Here is an 18,452-nt window from a genome sequence, read left to right on the forward strand (position 1 = left end):
AAGAGTGGATGTTGAGGGTGATGCTGATAAATTCAGGGCTTTGGCCATCTTCATCCTCTTCTTGTTGTATTGGCCACCTAGCCCTGCAGGTCAGGTAAGCTCGAGGGAGGGAGGGAGAGTTGAGGGAGGCTGCGAAGTTTGAGAGCGAATGGGGGTCTCGGTCCGCTCCGTCTCATTTATATTTTATATAGGACAGGACAACAAGGGATGTCTTGAATTTGATAGATTGCATTATTGCCACCGTCACTCCCTTGCCCTTTTTTGGCATCAGAGCTACGTTATTTTCATTTTGGAATTGCATTGCAAACACTACTTCTAAATAGTTTTGATATTCTCAGGAGTAATTTTTAAAAAATAATAATAAAATGTTATTTTAAAGAACAACACAACACAAGACGAGAAAGCATACCGCGAAGTGAATGTTAAAACAGGAAGAGACGTGTTCAATGTTACCTTGTCTTGTGCATTTTAGTTTCAGATAATAGTGGCTTTTTGGGGGCGCCATTAGCGGTTCATGAATCATATCTTACCTCTACCCATCTTCATCGTCTACAAATATTGCACCTGCGGTCTTGATTTCTTTATGGTGCGCAGCAGCAAAAGAAGTATGGCAATCTAAAATGAACTTAAATGCAGCCTTCTTTTATCTCACGTTGAGCCAAAAAAATGAACCCAGCTATTGTTCATTAATTACATGATCTACACTACTTTAAATATCAATTTCAAGATTTTGACAATGTTGAAACATTCAAAAGAAACCATTGCCTACAAAATCGTCATCGTCGCCGCTGCTGTACGATTCAAGCAACTGACTATCATCATCATCCTCATCTCCATCCGTCACAATCTCCAAGATCCCAGCTCCTCCACCATAGTCTACATCATCCATCATGAAGTCCCCATCATCATCATCGTCATCAAGGTCACTCACACTATCATCATCGTCATCGTCATTGCTCATATCATCGGCGTCACTATCACCATCCCCATCCAGGCCTGGACCAAGTATGGGATCCACATCACCATCATCTTCATCATCATCATCCTCATCTTCCTCACTCTCTGCATCATCAGGATCGGAGTCATCATCAGTTGGCCTTCTTCGACCAATCTCATAGACTCTGGCTGATGAAAACATCTCTTCTTGGTCATCCATTGTAATCAGCCCAGCAAATGAATCAGTTGCCTCTGTTGCAAAATCAAGGACACAACGGTCTACTGGTGTGGTCGCAATTTCAGAATAATTGATGGAATCTACTGTGCGGAAAGCAGCAAATAAGGGATGCTTCACACGACGGGTATGAACTGCTGACATTACATCATCAAGATTTCTCCTCAGGATTGCATAAATAACATCCCCACGAGCATTAAATGTTATTACTGTTTGGTCTAGTGAAGGTACACTTCGAAAGAGCCTGAATTTTCGGAGATCCCAGACCTCAGAGTTTATAATCACCTGTTTAGAAGAGATAACTATTAACAACAAAAAATTTGGAAAGAGAAAACTACAACCTTCCAGAAATCTGAGAGAGTGATCCATATGTAACAAAAGTAATGTATTTAGCATTTAATCACACACAAACCAATTATCTGCATCCATGAAAGATCCTCAAATCTATTATGCTCCTATATTCTTCTGTTCATGGAGAAAGATTTTTTCCTGAGGTAAATCTTTGTAAGGAAGGGATTAAAATGACTTCAAACACCAAAAATCAATGCAGTCTAACTAGCAAAAACACCAACATTTTGCATACCTCATTCCCAGCAGGATGAAAGCCACCACCACCATAATCTGTAAACTGGTCAAAACGATGGACAGGACCAGATTGCCGCCTATCCCATAAGACCCCATTCCAAAGCAGCATAGTATCTGAAGGACTAAAGTGTACGAGGGAATAAACATGTCCCCGACCTGTAGAACTTGAAACTGTATCTGAAAGGGTTGATTCCACATGACAGGTCTGGACATCATAAAGCATAATCTCTCTCCGGGCCTGCTCTGTTGTTAGGGCTGCAAAAACATTACCAGAGTTGCTAAAAGTAGCAGCCTTGCAGCCGTCGAGTGAATGAATTGGCCCACCTGAGATTGAAGAGGCATCCCATAAACGCACATCCTGGGAACTTGAAGAGAGCACCAGTTGGGTTTCACCACAAACATATGACTGAACAAGTGTTAAAGGAGACTGGTGGCTTGTGCAGCTCTCTAGCACATTGTTGCTATTGGAGTCGAAAATCTTAAGCTCCCCAGCATGACTGCCAACTGCAATGTGAGAGGAATCACCAAGAAAAGTAATGCACGTCAACAGGGCACCAGCATCATCCCTGCAAGTTCTCCATGGCCTGAATCTGCTGTATACAAATTGTCGATCCCTACGATTTCCATGAACCCCGCCATATATACTTCTGAACTCACGTGTACCAAGTCTAGCAGTTACATTTGATGGGGCATCCAGGCTCCTTTTTGGTTCAGGACAAACATGAGGGTGTAGAAGAGAGAGTGGTGGAAGAGTGGTGATAGGAGCTGGGCACTGGCGATGCTGGTGCTTCAAATATTGAACAACAAGAGAGTCTAGAGTTAACCGCTCTGAGTTGCTGGACTGGTTATCATTCAGAGGCCCAGATTGCATGTAGCTGCCATATTGGTTGTCATCAGCATAATCTGCCAAAGTGCTCGGTGTTGATCGACCATGCATATCCCTGAAACCTGAAGCAGGTGTAGAAAATCCAACAGCATCACTAAGTGAACCTATCTTACGTGCAGTATTGGGTGTCAGACAACCTGGAGATCTAAGTCCATGCTCACCAGTGTTGATTCGCTTCCCAGATGATGCCAACCCAAAATCCTTAAGGTCTGATAGTTTTCGTTTCATTGGCAACAAAATTGGAGTCTTACAAATGGACTCTGTCTCAGGATTGCTTTTCTGTAAGGATTCTGGCAGGGCTTCTAAAGGGTTTGGAGATGCAGTAGATTGTTTTAAACTACTCAAGACCTTCTTTAATGGCAGTTGTTCAGAATCTATGAATTGTGACTGATTTCGGGACTGCGAACCAAAAGTTGGTGAGAAAACAAGTGACTTCTTCTTTGAAGACACTGTTACCTCACATTTCAAGCTGGAATTGTCACTGCATCCAGTTGCTTTTAGTTTGTCATACAGAAATCCACAAGGGGTTCGACCAGAGGGCCAATGGATTTGTATTGAAGGGGTTTCTTGTGTGGAAGCTTGGTGTGAAAGAGATGATGCAGCTGCAAGTGATGGTAGAGGTGTCAACTGTGCCTCTTTCAGCAGCGTAGCAGCTGCAGAAGCCAAACCAGATGCCTGGAGGTGTTCATGTATAAGGAGCAAAAGTTCCCTGAAGTGGAGAAGGGGTCAGAAGTGGGTGATTATTGAATCATATAACTACTGTATTAAGATTTCTTAAATATACCTGGAATGATATGTGATAGGAGTGGCAGCTGCTATTGCAGCTCTTTCTATGCGCTTCAAAGCAGGGGTAGCTGCATCAGTTGCTGCTAATGTACTAGCACGTCCTGAATTTGTTACAATCTGCAACACAAGTCAATGGTTGAACATATGGATCACTAATTTCAATACACTAACATGACAACAAAAACACAGTTTTACTTGAAATTTTCCACCACCAGAAAGGAATATCTAATAGATACAGTTACTAAAGCACATTATTTATTCTGGATAATAAATACTTTTTTATTTGTTGATAGCAGTAATAACAAAAGTAAGAAATTGCCATGTATGGAACAAGAAAATCACAGCATAAAACAAGGTACAAATTTAACAGTTTGTGCTTCTAGAGGAGAAGACATTACATGGACTATTGACAAGAGATACACAAGTGGGTGGCAAAATAATTGAGGTGTTTCATGAGAATCCACCAAAAAAACATTTTTCTCTGGATGAAGGTTGAAGCAAAAAGGAAAGAATATCAACCATTTTCATGCACCTGCCTGGGGCCCTCAGCACCCCATGCTGCAGTAACTAAATTAGCCTTTTGAGCATTTTTCTTGCATAAAAATAAGCATGATTGTAATCAGCTGATTAGGTTGGAACTTCACCAAATACATTACTTCAAGTGCGAATTGTCCAAATGTTAACAGCACAACCTTCCAGTCAAGAGCGCTATGGATGATTTTGGTCTGGCATTTAAAACTTAGCTATATTTTTTGTTGGATTTTGTTTTGTGCCTCTATAAGTGGGAAAAAGAATTGGTTAAACACAACAAGAAATTTAAAAATCAGAACACGTTACCTACTTAGCAAACATTTTAATAACCATCATTCAGATTCTATTTTAGCATACAGCTAAAGGTTCAATTCCCCATGCACTGGAGATTTCATGTCCCTATGCCTTGAAGGATGAGACAGTCGCAATAGCTAGAAGAGACGCATGTGTCAAATTATACATATAGGAGTATTGACATGAAAGTAAAGACAATTTTTTCAATGTAGTATGAGCACAGAGATGTAAAGATGCTTACCGCAATTAGCTCAATTGCCATCTGGGCAAGCTCAGCTTGCCACCTGCCTTGTTCTGTTCCAGGTGTATGGCTGCCTAAATCACGAATTAGCTCTGACAACTTTTTCCCAACCTAAAAGACCACAATGACTTTGTCACAAAAATCATTAAATTTTAATTGGCCTAATATTTTATAATGTTTATTTGTCCAAAATGAAAACAAAATCTGCAAAGAAACAGCGTATAAAAGAAAGCAAAATTGTTCCAAGATTGAAACACGATAAGATGATAATAAGCTGGACTGAGTATATGTCTATATCTTCAGCAGAAAAGGGGACATAACTACAGCTAATTAAGTATGGTCCCAAAGAAAACAGAACCTACAACCTGTGTCCACCAAACAACCAAAAAAACAGACAATCAAGTAACCTTATACATGTTCAAGATTAAAAAAAAAAGTTCAAGATCAAAATACTATTCCACTACATAATAACAATTTTTTACCTGAAGTTTGGTCAATATGTGGGCAATTGTATCATCTCTGGCTAAACCAAGCAGAACTCGGCATGCAAGAGCTCGGATACAGTCAAGAGCAGCAGGAGGTGAATAAACGCGTGGTTGGAGGAGATGGAGAAGAACCTTTATACCATTGTTAGCACGCACTGCATCCCTTGCTTGACGATATACTTGTTCCATTTGAGCAGCAAGGCCAGCACAACCTGCACCAGTTCCTAAATATATTCTCCGATCTCCAACCAATCCTGAAGCTGCTGTAGGAACAGGTGTTTGTGAAGTGCTACTGGCAGATCGAGAAGCAGAACCTACTGCAATGCTTCGATCAACAGCACTCGATTCCCCATTCCTCTGCTCAGTCTGGCCAGACATCTGAACAGGGTTTGAGGATTGACTGGAAACAGATTGCTGGCCTGGTGCAATTAGAGGTGGTTTATTGCTTATTGAAGGAGGTGGGCAAACAAGATTGATTAGCACATTTAATGCTGGCTGTATGATCTGCAAATATAGAATTGATGAAAATGCATACTAAAGAATTTGCTACAAAGTCAATCAGGAAAAAAGGTCAATGATGGCCATGGTGGCAGTAATAACAGTAGTGTACAAACAAAGAAAATGGCTGCAGAAATATCTGCTTACCTCAGGGTCCACATAATTACTGGAAATGTTTGCTGCATCTAAGATTATGGCAATACCAACACGATTATTGCTTAATGTGCCATTTACAATCATCTTGCGGCTGTCGTTTATCAGTGTAACGATATGCAGAACACCAAATGCATACTGAAGTAAGTCATGCAAATATCGCTCAACAATAGGAGGGGCCTACAAACATGAGCCAGAATAGATATTAGTAGAGATGTGCAGGCAGCAGAAACAAGGGAAATTATTACACTAACCTGACACAATTCCAGCATGGTAACATGCCCATTAAAGCCCAAGAACTTGTCAACTGCAGGAAAACGGGTTCTAACAAATGCAGAACCCAGCTTTCGATCCTTTTGCAACTGCAGAAACACTGCATCCATCGCCTCATTACTAATGTCGAGCGGCTTATAAGCAGCCCTAACACTTGGAACATTTCTAGCCACATTTCGATTGTTTTTATTGGGACGAATGGAATCCACCAGCAAAAGAAGATGAGCTCTGAAATACTGTCGCAAAGCAACACAAGCGTGATAAGCTATCTGCTTTTCTGATGATGTCAGTACTTCCGCTGAGGAACGATCATTACGAAGAGCTGTTGAGTTGGACAGATTTAAGGCACCTGAATTAACACCAGATCTAACTGAGGCAGCATCATTTAAAAGAGTCAACAACTTATGCAAACCATCCTGGGCATCAAAAGCATCAATAACAGCTCTGAACACAAATGCAGCACCAAAAAATAAGGCCGCATTTTTCCTGGCTTGATCTTGCAGGCATTCAAGGAGTTGAATGGCCAATTCAACCACCTGGTGAACAACATCTGAAGGGAGTGCACATACACGTTCCATGATCCCCTGCAACAACATTCTAAAAGGTCAGGTATAATTGGAAATGCAACATGAAACATAAGCTGATACAACCACACGCAAAATCAGACTTTTAACATGCACAAAAATTACCTGTAGAGAACCTATGGTAAACAAGCATGAAGAAAGACCAAAGAATGTCTCGTCAACCCTTGGGATTGAAAGCAATTTCTGCATGCCACTTCGATCCACAAATAATGCAGCAAATTTCCGATGAGCAGCCAAAGCACAGATAAGTTTCATCACATCAGGTAAGAGTGTCACAGCCTTAGATGATTCCTTGTGTTTATAGCTGCGCTGTAATAATGCAAGACACACGTCTACCCCCTTTTCATGCAGAACAGGCCCAAGAACTTCAACGTACTCACCTAATATCTCAAGGCACTGGATGCAGTATTTTTCCCTCAATTGAGCAAGGGATTCAAGGTCAGGAATAAAATATTCTTCAGCATCCTCATTTACTTCTGGCTCCACACCACCAAGATTCATTGAATCATCATTGGTACCACCAGAGTTCCTAACACCAGCCGACAAGTATCAGCAGTTGCATTAATAAGAAAATCTATTTTCCAAAGATAAAACCAACAAAAATGAAACACCAACCTAGAAACTTCAATTGCATTGGCAGCATCAATAACAGTACTTGCAGCTCGGGAAGCAGCCAAAACTGCAGCTTCTTCACTGTTGCTTGATTTAAACTCCTGTGTATAAAATTAATTTAAGTTATGAAGGTTTCAAACTTTACATGAAGCCAGTAAAATAATGAATAAAAAAGATAAGTAGTTTGCTCACCTCTAAAGCAGCACTCTTCACATCTTCAGCAGCAGCATCACCAGCAGCTTTGATGGCACCTGCAGGTGCATTTGCTCCTCTAGCTTCCGCTTCAGCAGCTTGAACTGCTTTCTTCACCAGATCAGAAATGTCTTTGGTTCCGATCCTGCAACCCTGAAAGCAATCATCATTATCATCTCTTTCCACAGCCAAACCATCTGAATGCATATTTCCCTGGAACTTTCTTGTATCTGGTCCTTTCTTCATATCTAAAAGATTCTTTGAATTCCTATCTCTAGCACTCCGTCCTGGTCCTGATCGACTACCAGAATCTGGAGATGTTGAAACCTGTTCATTCTCAAGTGCTGTTTCATTAACCCTCCCCCTCCCTCTGTGTCTTGTCCATCCACGGGAAGGCCTGCGTCTCAACAAGTCATCTCTTCCACTTTCATCAAGTTCCACAAACTTTGTTTTTACATCACGAAGGTCTCGACCATGCCGTCTCTCCCCACCATCAGCATCTATGTCATCATTATCTTCTCCAACAGATTCTAAAGATCTTTCATCTAAATCAGTTAAAGATCTCTCATCTGCAGCCCTGATATTATTTTCAAGGGTTGCCTCTGGAAACTGCCGCACCCTGCACCGACCTTCTTCTCTACCTCTTATACAAGTTGCAGAAGATGCATTCTTGCCCTCTGTTAAATAACTAGCATCTTTTTGGCTTGCACTTGCCTCCCCAAGGACACGAATACGAAGATAGCGCATAAGTTTTGCTGATAATCCAGATGTCAACACATCTTCAACTATTTGACCACCACTGAGCTCAGCAAAAGAAAAAAAAATCATATACAAAGATAAAGACATGAATTAACAGGACCAAAGACAATGCCACCACTTTACAGTAAGAAACACAAATACAATTTCAAACAAATTGAGCATGTAAATGTCATATGAGTATGGGAAAAAATTATTCTCCTGCAAATGCATACCTTGCCAAACCTACAGCTAAAAGTCCAGTAGAATAGGTTTTCAACATTTCAGAATCTGAACCCTCCTTTCTCTCCATATCATGCTTCCAGTTTCGATCTTCACTGGGAAATCTGGTAGCCTCATCCATCACCCAGGCTTTTATGTTCTCCATAACAGGGTCTTCAAAAACATGAGGATACTGTGAACCATTGACAACTCGTCACGCCAAATATGATAAACTTAAACATCAGGATGATTAGAAAATAAAGAGATGTGAACGTACTATCCAAGTTAGAGAACAGGTCATAAGAAGCCTTGCAGCAGCTGCCTGGATGGAGGTTGAGTATCTAGTTTCAGACAGAAACCTCGAAGAAATCAACTCAAAGAATTCATCATTATCCTGAAGTGGAAGATAGGGAAATTCTTTAAGAATTTGATTAATGAACATGTCCAACAAGACAATAAAACTCAAAGTTACATGCATGCAAATGTGCCACTTAAAGATACACAAAAAATTTAAGTTGTTACACACAAAGAATACAAACAGTTGGATATGAAATTCACATTAAAAAGAGAAAGCAAAATTTGTTACCCGAACTAAACTCCCAAGCCGTCCGATATTATGAGAAGCACGACTATTGTTGAAAGAAGAGTTACCATTCTCCTTCATGTACCTACATGCATGGGGAGAAAAAATTAATTTCACAAAAAGATAGTTAGCAAAATCTTCAAATCTATTAAGAAATTGACAGAGGCATTCTAGAATCAGAGGGGGAGATATGTAAAGATAAGATTTGAACACAAGACCTATACTTCAAATACTTCAAAGTCAACAGAGAGTCGACGTGAAAAATAAGAGGCTCACATCATTTTTATTTTTTTTTGTAATGTATATCCCAACCCATTCTTCCACTTTAAGATTTTCCTTAAATACTAGGATGTTTTTGAGAGGCCCAGAAGACACTAATCACAGACCGCTGTAAAAGTGGATAGTGTGTTAGTAATGTTGTCAGATGTAACGTAACCATATTTTCTGATCATAACGATCCATCCTTGCTGTCATGAAAATATGACCACTTTAATAAGAGTTTCCCTGTTATAAGTTACCACCACCAGGCTTTCAACCTAAAAGATATTAGCAGCTGTAGAGGAAACAACGGCAAGAAACTACAAGATTCATATGACCATTTATTGGGAACCCTCATTTGGTTATGCTACTGCAGATACTGTATTTGAACTGACAACAATCGACACGAAAATGCTATCTAAAATCATATACAATAATTTGTGCATATCTTTCATGTTTTCGAATACCATATGCATTTCAAATTAAAATATCAAGCCCAGAACTGAATAAAGGATGATGGTGCCAATATAAGAGTATAGTGACGTTATCCTACTAGACGAAAAAGAATCAAAATTACATTCCAGGATAAAAACCAAACTAACTAGAAATCTACACCAACCCCTGAAATCAGTAATTTCTCCTATTAGCAAACAGTGTGCGGTATACTATACAGGCAGCAAATGTTAGAAAGGGATAAGCTTTCTGTGCATTGTTTTCAAGTGCAAGGAAATAAATAAGTATTAGTTCGAGATGAAAATAAGAACAAAAATATGTAATAAAAAAATGAATAGGGAAAGGGGGGTACGCATACAGTGACTCTTGAGTTTCGAGAAGAGAGGAAAGAGCGTGGAGAAGAGTAGGGTTAGGATTATCAGGAGAAGAAGTGATTTTATCAATCCATTTCTGCGCTTTCTCGATTAATTCCTCTTCTTCCTTCTTCGTTTCATCTACTTCCTCTCCTTCTCTCTGCGATTGTGGTTGTGGTTGCGGTTGCGGTTGCGACTGATTAGAAGGAGCATCTCCTCCGCCTCCTCCTCCGCTATGATTTCGGGTTTGGGCTTGGGCTTGCCTCGATGGAGAATCGTCCAAAGAATTTGATCCCTCCATCGTCTATCTGAATTCAATGAATGAAACCCTAAAAAGAGAGAAATAGAGGAATGGTTTAGGTTTGGGGGGAAAGAAAGGAAGCAGCCGATGACACTAAATACCAATAATATTTAGCAGCTCTGGCTGGCTGGTTGCGGGCGGAGTGGGTTTTTCTAAATTACATACACACAGTCTTTCTAATTATTACGTGTGTGTTGTGCAGAGGAGCGGAAACTTCCCGATGAATCCCACCCGTTTTCTAACCCTATTTAAACCCGACCCGCTTTTCCTAAGACCTCAATGGGCCTTCTTTTGGGAGCTTGATGTTATATGCTAATAATTATCAGGCCTTTCTTCTATTTTAATTAAATTAACAAAATTTAATTAAGGTTCCCCTTTTTTTTAATTGCGTTTCTATATTTTGTTAATCAATATATATATCATATATTTATATATATGGAATTCATTAAAAATTCTCAATTGAACTCTTAATTAAAAAAAGCTACAAATTATAGTTTTTTTTAAATTAATATTTTTCAAATTACAATCATAAAAATTATCATAATTTCAAACATACATTAAATTATCTAATTATTTTCAAATCATACCATCTTATATTATAATTACAATTACAATACATTATATTATATTATATTATTATAAAATATACTAAAACATTTCTATATTTAGTTAATCAATATATGTCATATATTTATATATATGGAATTCATTAAAAAATCTCAATTGAAATCTTCATTAAAGAAAAGTTACTTTTCAAACTATAATTATAAAAACTACCATGATATTAAATAAATACTAAATTATTTAATTATTTTCAAATCCTAACATAAATACGGATGAATATAATATATCAACCTTGTCAAATGTAGCATATAAGCATATAATAAAAAAAACAATGGATTTATGTAATATATATGAGGGGCCATGTGTATTTTTGAAAAATAAAGTTTTCACTAATCATTTAAATCATTTTAATTAATTATACAAACTAATTATACATGATCATAAGTTTAATATTCTTTTCTTTTCTTTTCTTCAGCCTTGTTATTCAAGTTGCCTCATGAGTTGGTATCTTATGAATAATCATCTTTGATAATTGTTTGTAATAAATCTATCAGTAATTTCAACTATTTTAACACCTACAGTAATTTCAACTCTGTTTTCATTGTTAATTAGTAATTTCCAACATTTTTCAAGACTTAATGAACGTAATTAGGTTGGCTTCTCATAATGGGCTTCGGTATAGGCTGGTTAGATTGCATGATAACAATAAAAAAAAAATTACCATGAATCTGGTTTCAAAGTAGGCCTAGTAGAGTCACTAGGATAAAGTACTATTAAGGGTTTGTTTATTAACGAGGTTGAGTCTATGTTTTGTTAAAAATATAGATGTAACTTGTTTGGTTAAGAAGATAATACATTTTATTTTGTATGAGTCTCATGTAAATTTACGTTCAAGATACTAGAAAAGGAAAAGCAGCAAAATGTTATTTCGTGTGCACTGTTTATGCTAATTAATTATACATTGTTCATGCAGTGTGGCCTAGCTATATTGTTCCAGTCCACCGGTTTTGACTAGACTGGTTCGAGTTCAAAACTCAAAATACATTGAACCAAGTCCAACCTAGTAAAATAAAAAATAAAAATTATATATTTTATTCCTGATTATATTTTACCTTATGTTGTTGTGCACTTAAAAACTAAAAAAAACTATAGTACTTGTTAAATGTATTTTATACGTGATGAAATTGTAAATAGTTAAATCTATAATATTTAAATTAAAAACCATCAATATTAATATATATATATATATATATATATTTTAAAATTATTTTATAACCTCAATTTCAACCACAGTTTTAACCAAACATTTATTTATTCAAACCAACCTCAACTAAAAGTACTTTTTATAAAACAACTTTTTTTAAACCACAACAGCTACCGCAATACCAAACACACACTAAAAATAAAAGGAACGCCAGGAATCAACACCATTGCATTATTATACAGGGATAATTTATTCACATTGTTTAGGACAGGGGGAGTTTTGTCGCAACCACAAACTAAATAAACCAAAATCCATTATCTTCTCTCCTTTCAGTCTTTTAATAAAAGACTACTGTTTGGCTCTTCTTGCAAGCCCTGCTAAACATTTCTCTTATGTTTCTTGATTTTGTCTTTACTTTAGCCTTTTTAGCTTGCTTTCCACTTCTCTTTGTTTTATCTTCACTCCTACCCTTTTCTTGTTAAACATTAAAAAACATAACAATCAGTCTAAAAACCCTAGATGTGAAGTTCTAACATTCTCTAATGTCTCTTTTTATACAACCTGCTATCCTGTTAATTTATACTATGTCATTGCGATTTTCCAAACAGACAGCTCATTCTCATCAAATATTCATGAAATTCTACTCTTATTATGCCTTCATTGATGTGCTTTTTTTCGACCAAGAACTTTCAATTTCAAATAGAATAAAATTTTTACATATATGTTTCGTTTGGGCTTACCATGACTAAAAGTAAATAGGTATGTGATCATGGCAAATGAACAAGGTGGCCTAGGCAAATTCCACATTCAACTTGTATCATGTCAAAAACTTTTTCAAATAAAGTAATAAATTAAGAGAATTATATAAGTTGGAATGTGTATGACAACCTGCAGCAATCCCAGATATGCGAAAAAGTATATTCAACCAGCTAGCTATTTTACACAAGAGAAGGATCTAATGCGTTGTAATATGCACTTGTAATAATCTGAAAGAAATTGGATTATGTTTGGAATTGGTTGGAAAATTTTCAGCTTCCAGTAGTTTACTAGTTACCTCGAGTAAATTTAATCTGTAATCAAATCCCATAAACTAACTAGGTCAAACAGATAAAGGAAACCATTTCACACTAGGATTTCATCTTGCTTTCTATATTAAACTCATTTGTTAAACAAAAACAAAATATCATATCTCTATAAGAGTTTAATCTAAATAAATACTTTAAATGATTTAACAAAAGCGTCTACCATAGCTCATCCTTTATGTACTCCATTAATATTGAAACCACTTCAGCTATTGCACCAGTAAAACGAGATAAGTTAATGACGAGCAAAGATTTCTCTAGATCTTATACATGTTTTTTATGTCTTTCTCTCTCTCTCTTAGATTGTGCAAGAATAATCATTCGACACATCTCTCTATATCTCTTAGATTGTGCAAGAATAATCATTCAACACATCACTCTATATTAGTTTCTTGAGCCATCCCAAAACCTTTTTCTACAATTAGAGTTTCTTGAGCCATCCTAAAACCTTTTTCTGCAATTGCTACATTCTCGTCTTATTTAATTATGCTAAATCTATCAGTTATATTATTTCCTAATTTTATTTCTTTTTTATTGTGTAAATAAGTGATGCTTCATTGATTGCATGTTGGCTTAAAGTTTGCTTAAAATTCAAGTATTTTTTATAAGCCTGTTATGATCTCCTCATCCACTATAGATATGAATGAAAAGATACAATTTTTGGTTTAACATTGCTTATTGGGAGGATTAGTTTCATATTTAAAATCTCATAACCCCCTCTCTTTTTTTTCATTATTATTGCTATTACAAAAATTATACACCTCCCTATTTCAAGTCATGCTTCACCTGACATTAGCAGTTATGATGTCTTGGAAATGGTCTCAAGTTTGCAAATTTCACAACTTCATGTTAAAGTAGACAGGAAATTACACCAAAAACAACCTCCAAATTTATGAGTAGACCTATGTATATGATTCATATTTATATCTATGTATATTCACCAATGTCAAGGAAGGAGAATTCAAATAATGAAAGGTCATATATCATTTCCAGTTAAGAACATACATTTATATTTCTTGTCTTACATGGCATAATTCTTGTCCAATGAACATAGAGCTTTTTTTATTGGAACATTTACAGGTATAGGTCTTGTACATCTAAGAGTAAAACAAAACTCAATTCCAGGTGAAAGAAAATTCTTTATAGCTATTCTGTAACACTCAACATCACGACCTTAAATTTTTTTTTGGAAAGAATAGAATTTTATCATTTTATTCTTTGATGGAAAATGGTTTTATTTAAGGAGTCACCACCTAGTATTATGGTCACTAGAAACTTTAATTGGTCAATAGAGATTCTAGGTATGAGACTAGTTACATAAAAAAAAATATTATCACCCCTTAAACATCCTGCCTGAGGCAGGTTGCATTGTTGATTTTTTCATAAATTGTCTACATTTTGTTGGTTTGTACTGTGATGGTTTTGCATGTAATATTATTGACTTTAGCACTAGTGAATATTCAACTACAAAGACTTTTAACTCTAACGTTGGTAAATATTACGTAGCTATACAAACAAAATAAATTTAAATCAGAAAATGAATTTATTTTTATGTATACATATATTTATTATTTTTTATGTAACTAAATAAAATAAAATAAATTTAAATTAGTATTTTTTATTCCTGAATCTGACGTTAATAAATAAATCAATAAAAAAAATTATTTTTACGGATGCACATATTTTTTTGGGGGTTGGTTCTGACCGAGCCCATAGAGGCTAGGTTGGACTGACACGACGAAAAGATTGTTGTCTTCTCCCAAGTGCAGGAGTGTCGAAGTAATAAATAACCCGGCAAGACCGGGGTCGAACCACAGGGAGGTTAATTGTACAAATTATAAACAACAATTATAAAACAACAATAACAACAACAACAATAGTAATAATAATAATAAAAATAATAATAATAATAATAATAATAAAGAAAGAGAAGAAGAAGAAGATGATGAGAACTTTGAGATGGAATATTAATGTAACGATTAAACAATGATAATAACAAATGTCAAGGTTAGAGGTTCCACTAATGGTATATCAAACAAGTATAGTATAAACTCTTATTATTGAATTGGAAACCACACACAAAGGAGGTTCCAATCAGATTATATATTGTTAACATGATTACATTAGTCATCTTATTCAATTAATGCTAATACTTGTAAATCTCGTCAAGCATTCATGATTATAACTTATGTTAACAACAAATCAAGTTCCTTTCATAGCTCAGGTGTCGGTTATACCATACATTATGGGCTATGAAAGTGCCAAGCATTTGTTGTACCAAGTGTTATACAACATAAATCAAGATTAGTCATTTAACAAGCAAAGTATTAAAGAGTGAACAAGATAGCAAATATAAAACATGTTAGTATCAAACATTAAAGTCCATATTAAGTTTACATTATACTTATTCTTACACCATTAGTGTAACCTTTTCACCTTGACATAATTAACTTAGCTAGACATAATGAAAGAAAGCAAAATAGATAAACAAAATAAGAACATAAAAGTTAACTAAGTAAAGGAAAGGAAATGAAAGGCATAAACTTAATATTAATGAAAACAAAGCATAAAAAATACAAAGAGAGAAAGGAAGAGCATGATCTTGATCTGAACACCAAGATGCCTAAATGCATGGCAAATGCCTCCTTTTATAGGCCAAAAATGGGAACTATTGATTTGATGACTAATTGATAAGTGGGTGACCAACTTTTGACTTGGTGACAATCCTTATCTTCTCTTGTCTGCCCAAAACGTCATTGATAACGTCAAAATTGGAGCCAGTTGCAAACATGAAAGTTGTAGGCAATTGTCTCAGCTTTCTTGTGTAAAACATTCAGCTCATTTGGACTTCTAGAACTCCAGATATGGCCAAAATACCGAACAGTGCTCGGGCTGGAAGACAGATTCGGGCTTCTTTGTTGTTGCTACAATTTGTACTTGATAATGGCCTTTTTAGATCTTGGGCTCCATATGAAAGTTGTAGGCCTATGTCTTACCTTTCCATCCATATAAATTGGACCTAAATCTGAGATATATAGCTCTAGATATGACCCAATTACCGAACAGTGTTCCGGTTTGGATTGCACCGACATCTCTTTTCTAAGTTTGGCCATCTCTTTGCCTTTGCAATTTAAGTTCTTAAAGTCATCAATCAATATTTTCATTTATGTGATAGGCCTGCATTTAAAATGAATATTTACCATAAATTAAAGGTATCTTATATTATTAGATACGTTATTATAAAACATGCTTTAGTTAAGGAGTTATTGATACTTCAAGTGCAAAATGATGATATAAAACCATGATAAAAATGCACTTTTAAGTACTAATCATGGACCCAGCCAGTTCAGCCTAGTCAATGATCTAAACTAGTGACCCAGCTGGGTAGCAGGCATGCGCCATATACGCATGCTGCATAAACAAGAATCAGGTGAATTATAATTCACAGCCACTATACTAATGCCAATGAGAGAATAAAAGACTTACCTGATTCAAGAGCTGCTTGAAGCAAAAATGATGATTGGCCAATGCTACTCTTTGTTTTTTCTTTTCGTTTATTCCTCTAGTTCTTGCTTTTTTATTTTCCTGGTTTCTTGGTTCTCTCTGTGTGTTTTCTATCCTCTTTTGTTCTATACGTGTTTTCTCCTTCCTAGTGTTTGTTTTTCTTTTCCTTTGTATTCGCTCACTAGTTCTTTGTTTTTTTACTTGATTGTCTTCCCCCCCGTGTTTTTCCCTCTTAGTCTTTCCCTGTTTATTCTTTCCTTTCTTCATTCACTCTTTTTTTTCTCCTTGTGCTTTTCCCATTCGTTTGTCTTTTTTCTGCGTCCCCCTCTCTTGTTTTTGTGTTTTCCTTGTTCTGTCGCTTCTATTTTTGAAGGCTGGTATTGAAGAAAGATGAAGGCGATGATGATGTGGAGGTTTGGTTCTCTCTATATTTTTTCTTTTTTTTACGTTCATGCCTCACGATCATGAAGCACATTCACCTTTATTTTTCTAAGAAGAAATAGAGAAGCATTAGTCTTGTACTTAACTTCATAGCCCTGGAAATAGCAACATGGGATAATGGACAAAAGACGTGTTTTGGTTCATTTCCTGTTAAATCGATCTGTGGTTTCGTGACAAAGTGGTGGAGATGATGGATAGTGGTAAAAAAACAGCATCATTTATATCTGGAGATGGCCATTTTCAACTTGGCCCCTGAACTTCTAACAATTAACAATTGGATCCTTGAATTCATTAACTAAACAATTCTAGTTCAATTAAATCCCTAAACTGTCAATTTATTTGTCTTGGCCTAAATTTCAATTTAATCCTCATTTTTCTTCATTTTATTATTTTTTACCCATAATTTAGGTGTTAAAAACAAGGTTACAACAGTTGCCCCTTTTTTATAATATTTACAATGCAATGACATTGGAAAATTTTGTTTTGTTTTGGCTTCGCGTGGTAAATTTATAAAGAAAAATGGACAAAAACTTTAACAACAGTAAATTGAAAGATGACCTTCACAAAGAGATGTTGATGTCAAGAAATTAAGTCATTTAAAAGGCAACTAATCTTGTAAAGGAAAAAATTTTTTTTGTAATGATCATATTGTTCTAGGCGACTCACCCAATGATAAAATGCGAGTAAACTCACAAGTGGTCAAATGGTTCCAGGCAACTTGGCTGATAATATAATGTGAGGAAACTCGCAAGTGGTCAAATTATTTTAGGCGACCTACTCGATATTGAAAAATACGAGGATTTTTCAAAAGTGATTACATCATATTAGGTTACCTGCCTAGTGGGAAAATACGAGGATTTTTCAGGATGATCATATTTTTATGAGTTTTTTTTGTAATGATCATATTGTTCTAGGCGACTCACCCAATGATAAAATGCGAGTAAACTCACAAGTGGTCAAATGGTTCCAGGCAACTTGGCTGATAATATAATGTGAGGAAACTCGCAAGTGGTCAAATTATTTTAGGCGACCTACTCGATATTGAAAAATACGAGGATTTTTCAAAAGTGATTACATCATATTAGGTTACTTGCCTAGTGGAAAAATACGAGGATTTTTTAGGATGATCATATTTTTATGGGTTACCTGCTCAGATGGTCACATTGTAATGAGTTACCTCCCTTGTGGAAAAATACAAGGATTTTTCAGATTGGTCACATTGTAATGGGTTACCTGCCTAGTGAAAAATATGAGGATTTTTCAAGATGGTCATATTGAATAGGTTACCTGCCTAGTAGAAAAATACAAAACATTTTCAAGGGATGGCATGATAGGGCTCAAAGGCGCACTATTCAAGAGATGGAAGCTCGAAGGAATTGAGGGCTCGTAGGCGTGCTCGAAAGGAAATGAGGGCTCATAGACAAGCTCAAAAAGAGACAGGGTTAAAAAATACACTACCTT

At 36.0% G+C, this 18,452-nt stretch overlaps 3 protein-coding genes across 6 annotated transcripts in view; all 3 read right to left on the minus strand.

Moving 5' to 3' along the window:
* Nucleotides 1-190, minus strand: part of LOC105112631 (acetylglutamate kinase, chloroplastic-like) — a 1,370-nt gene extending 1,180 nt beyond the window's left edge. Inside the window, exon 1 of one of the 2 annotated variants that reach the window (XM_011008390.1) lies at nucleotides 1-190. This exon is cut by the window's left edge and continues 1 nt beyond it. In XM_011008390.1, the coding sequence (XP_011006692.1) occupies nucleotides 1-54 (54 nt within the window). In that variant the 5' untranslated portion in view covers nucleotides 55-190. The other variant, XM_011008389.1, reaches the window with a different exon arrangement.
* A 426-nt stretch (nucleotides 191-616) lies between these two features.
* On the minus strand, nucleotides 617-10,463 carry DCAF1 (DDB1-CUL4 associated factor 1). 2 transcript variants are annotated; one of them, XM_011008387.1, is made up of 14 exons: nucleotides 9,901-10,463; nucleotides 8,835-8,916; nucleotides 8,526-8,642; nucleotides 8,263-8,441; nucleotides 7,292-8,090; nucleotides 7,103-7,200; nucleotides 6,593-7,016; nucleotides 5,885-6,487; nucleotides 5,625-5,810; nucleotides 4,977-5,483; nucleotides 4,495-4,605; nucleotides 3,427-3,545; nucleotides 1,755-3,351; nucleotides 617-1,456 (listed from the first exon to the last, which is right to left on the minus strand). In XM_011008387.1, exons 1-14 carry the CDS (start codon nucleotides 10,194-10,196, stop codon nucleotides 749-751), a joined length of 5,826 nt encoding a protein of 1,941 aa, XP_011006689.1. In that variant the 5' UTR covers nucleotides 10,197-10,463; the 3' UTR covers nucleotides 617-748. The 2 variants fall into 2 exon arrangements, with proteins under 2 accessions (XP_011006689.1, XP_011006690.1); XM_011008388.1 differs by lacking the exons at nucleotides 8,263-8,441; nucleotides 8,526-8,642; nucleotides 8,835-8,916 and having other exon boundaries at nucleotides 7,292-7,910.
* The window catches only part of LOC105112626 (ribonuclease H2 subunit B), a 42,015-nt gene continuing 26,539 nt past the window's right edge, over nucleotides 2,977-18,452 (minus strand). For both annotated transcript variants that reach the window (XR_839788.1, XR_839787.1), the window contains 2 exons: nucleotides 12,234-12,439; nucleotides 2,977-2,990 (listed from right to left, as the gene is read on the minus strand). The gene's annotated coding sequence lies outside the window, so the exon portion shown is untranslated. The remainder of the gene's footprint in view (nucleotides 2,991-12,233; nucleotides 12,440-18,452) is intronic.

This window comes from Populus euphratica, unplaced genomic scaffold (assembly GCF_000495115.2).
Source record: "Populus euphratica unplaced genomic scaffold, PopEup_1.0 scaffold353.1, whole genome shotgun sequence".
In the NCBI taxonomy this organism is placed as follows: Eukaryota; Viridiplantae; Streptophyta; class Magnoliopsida; order Malpighiales; family Salicaceae; genus Populus; species Populus euphratica.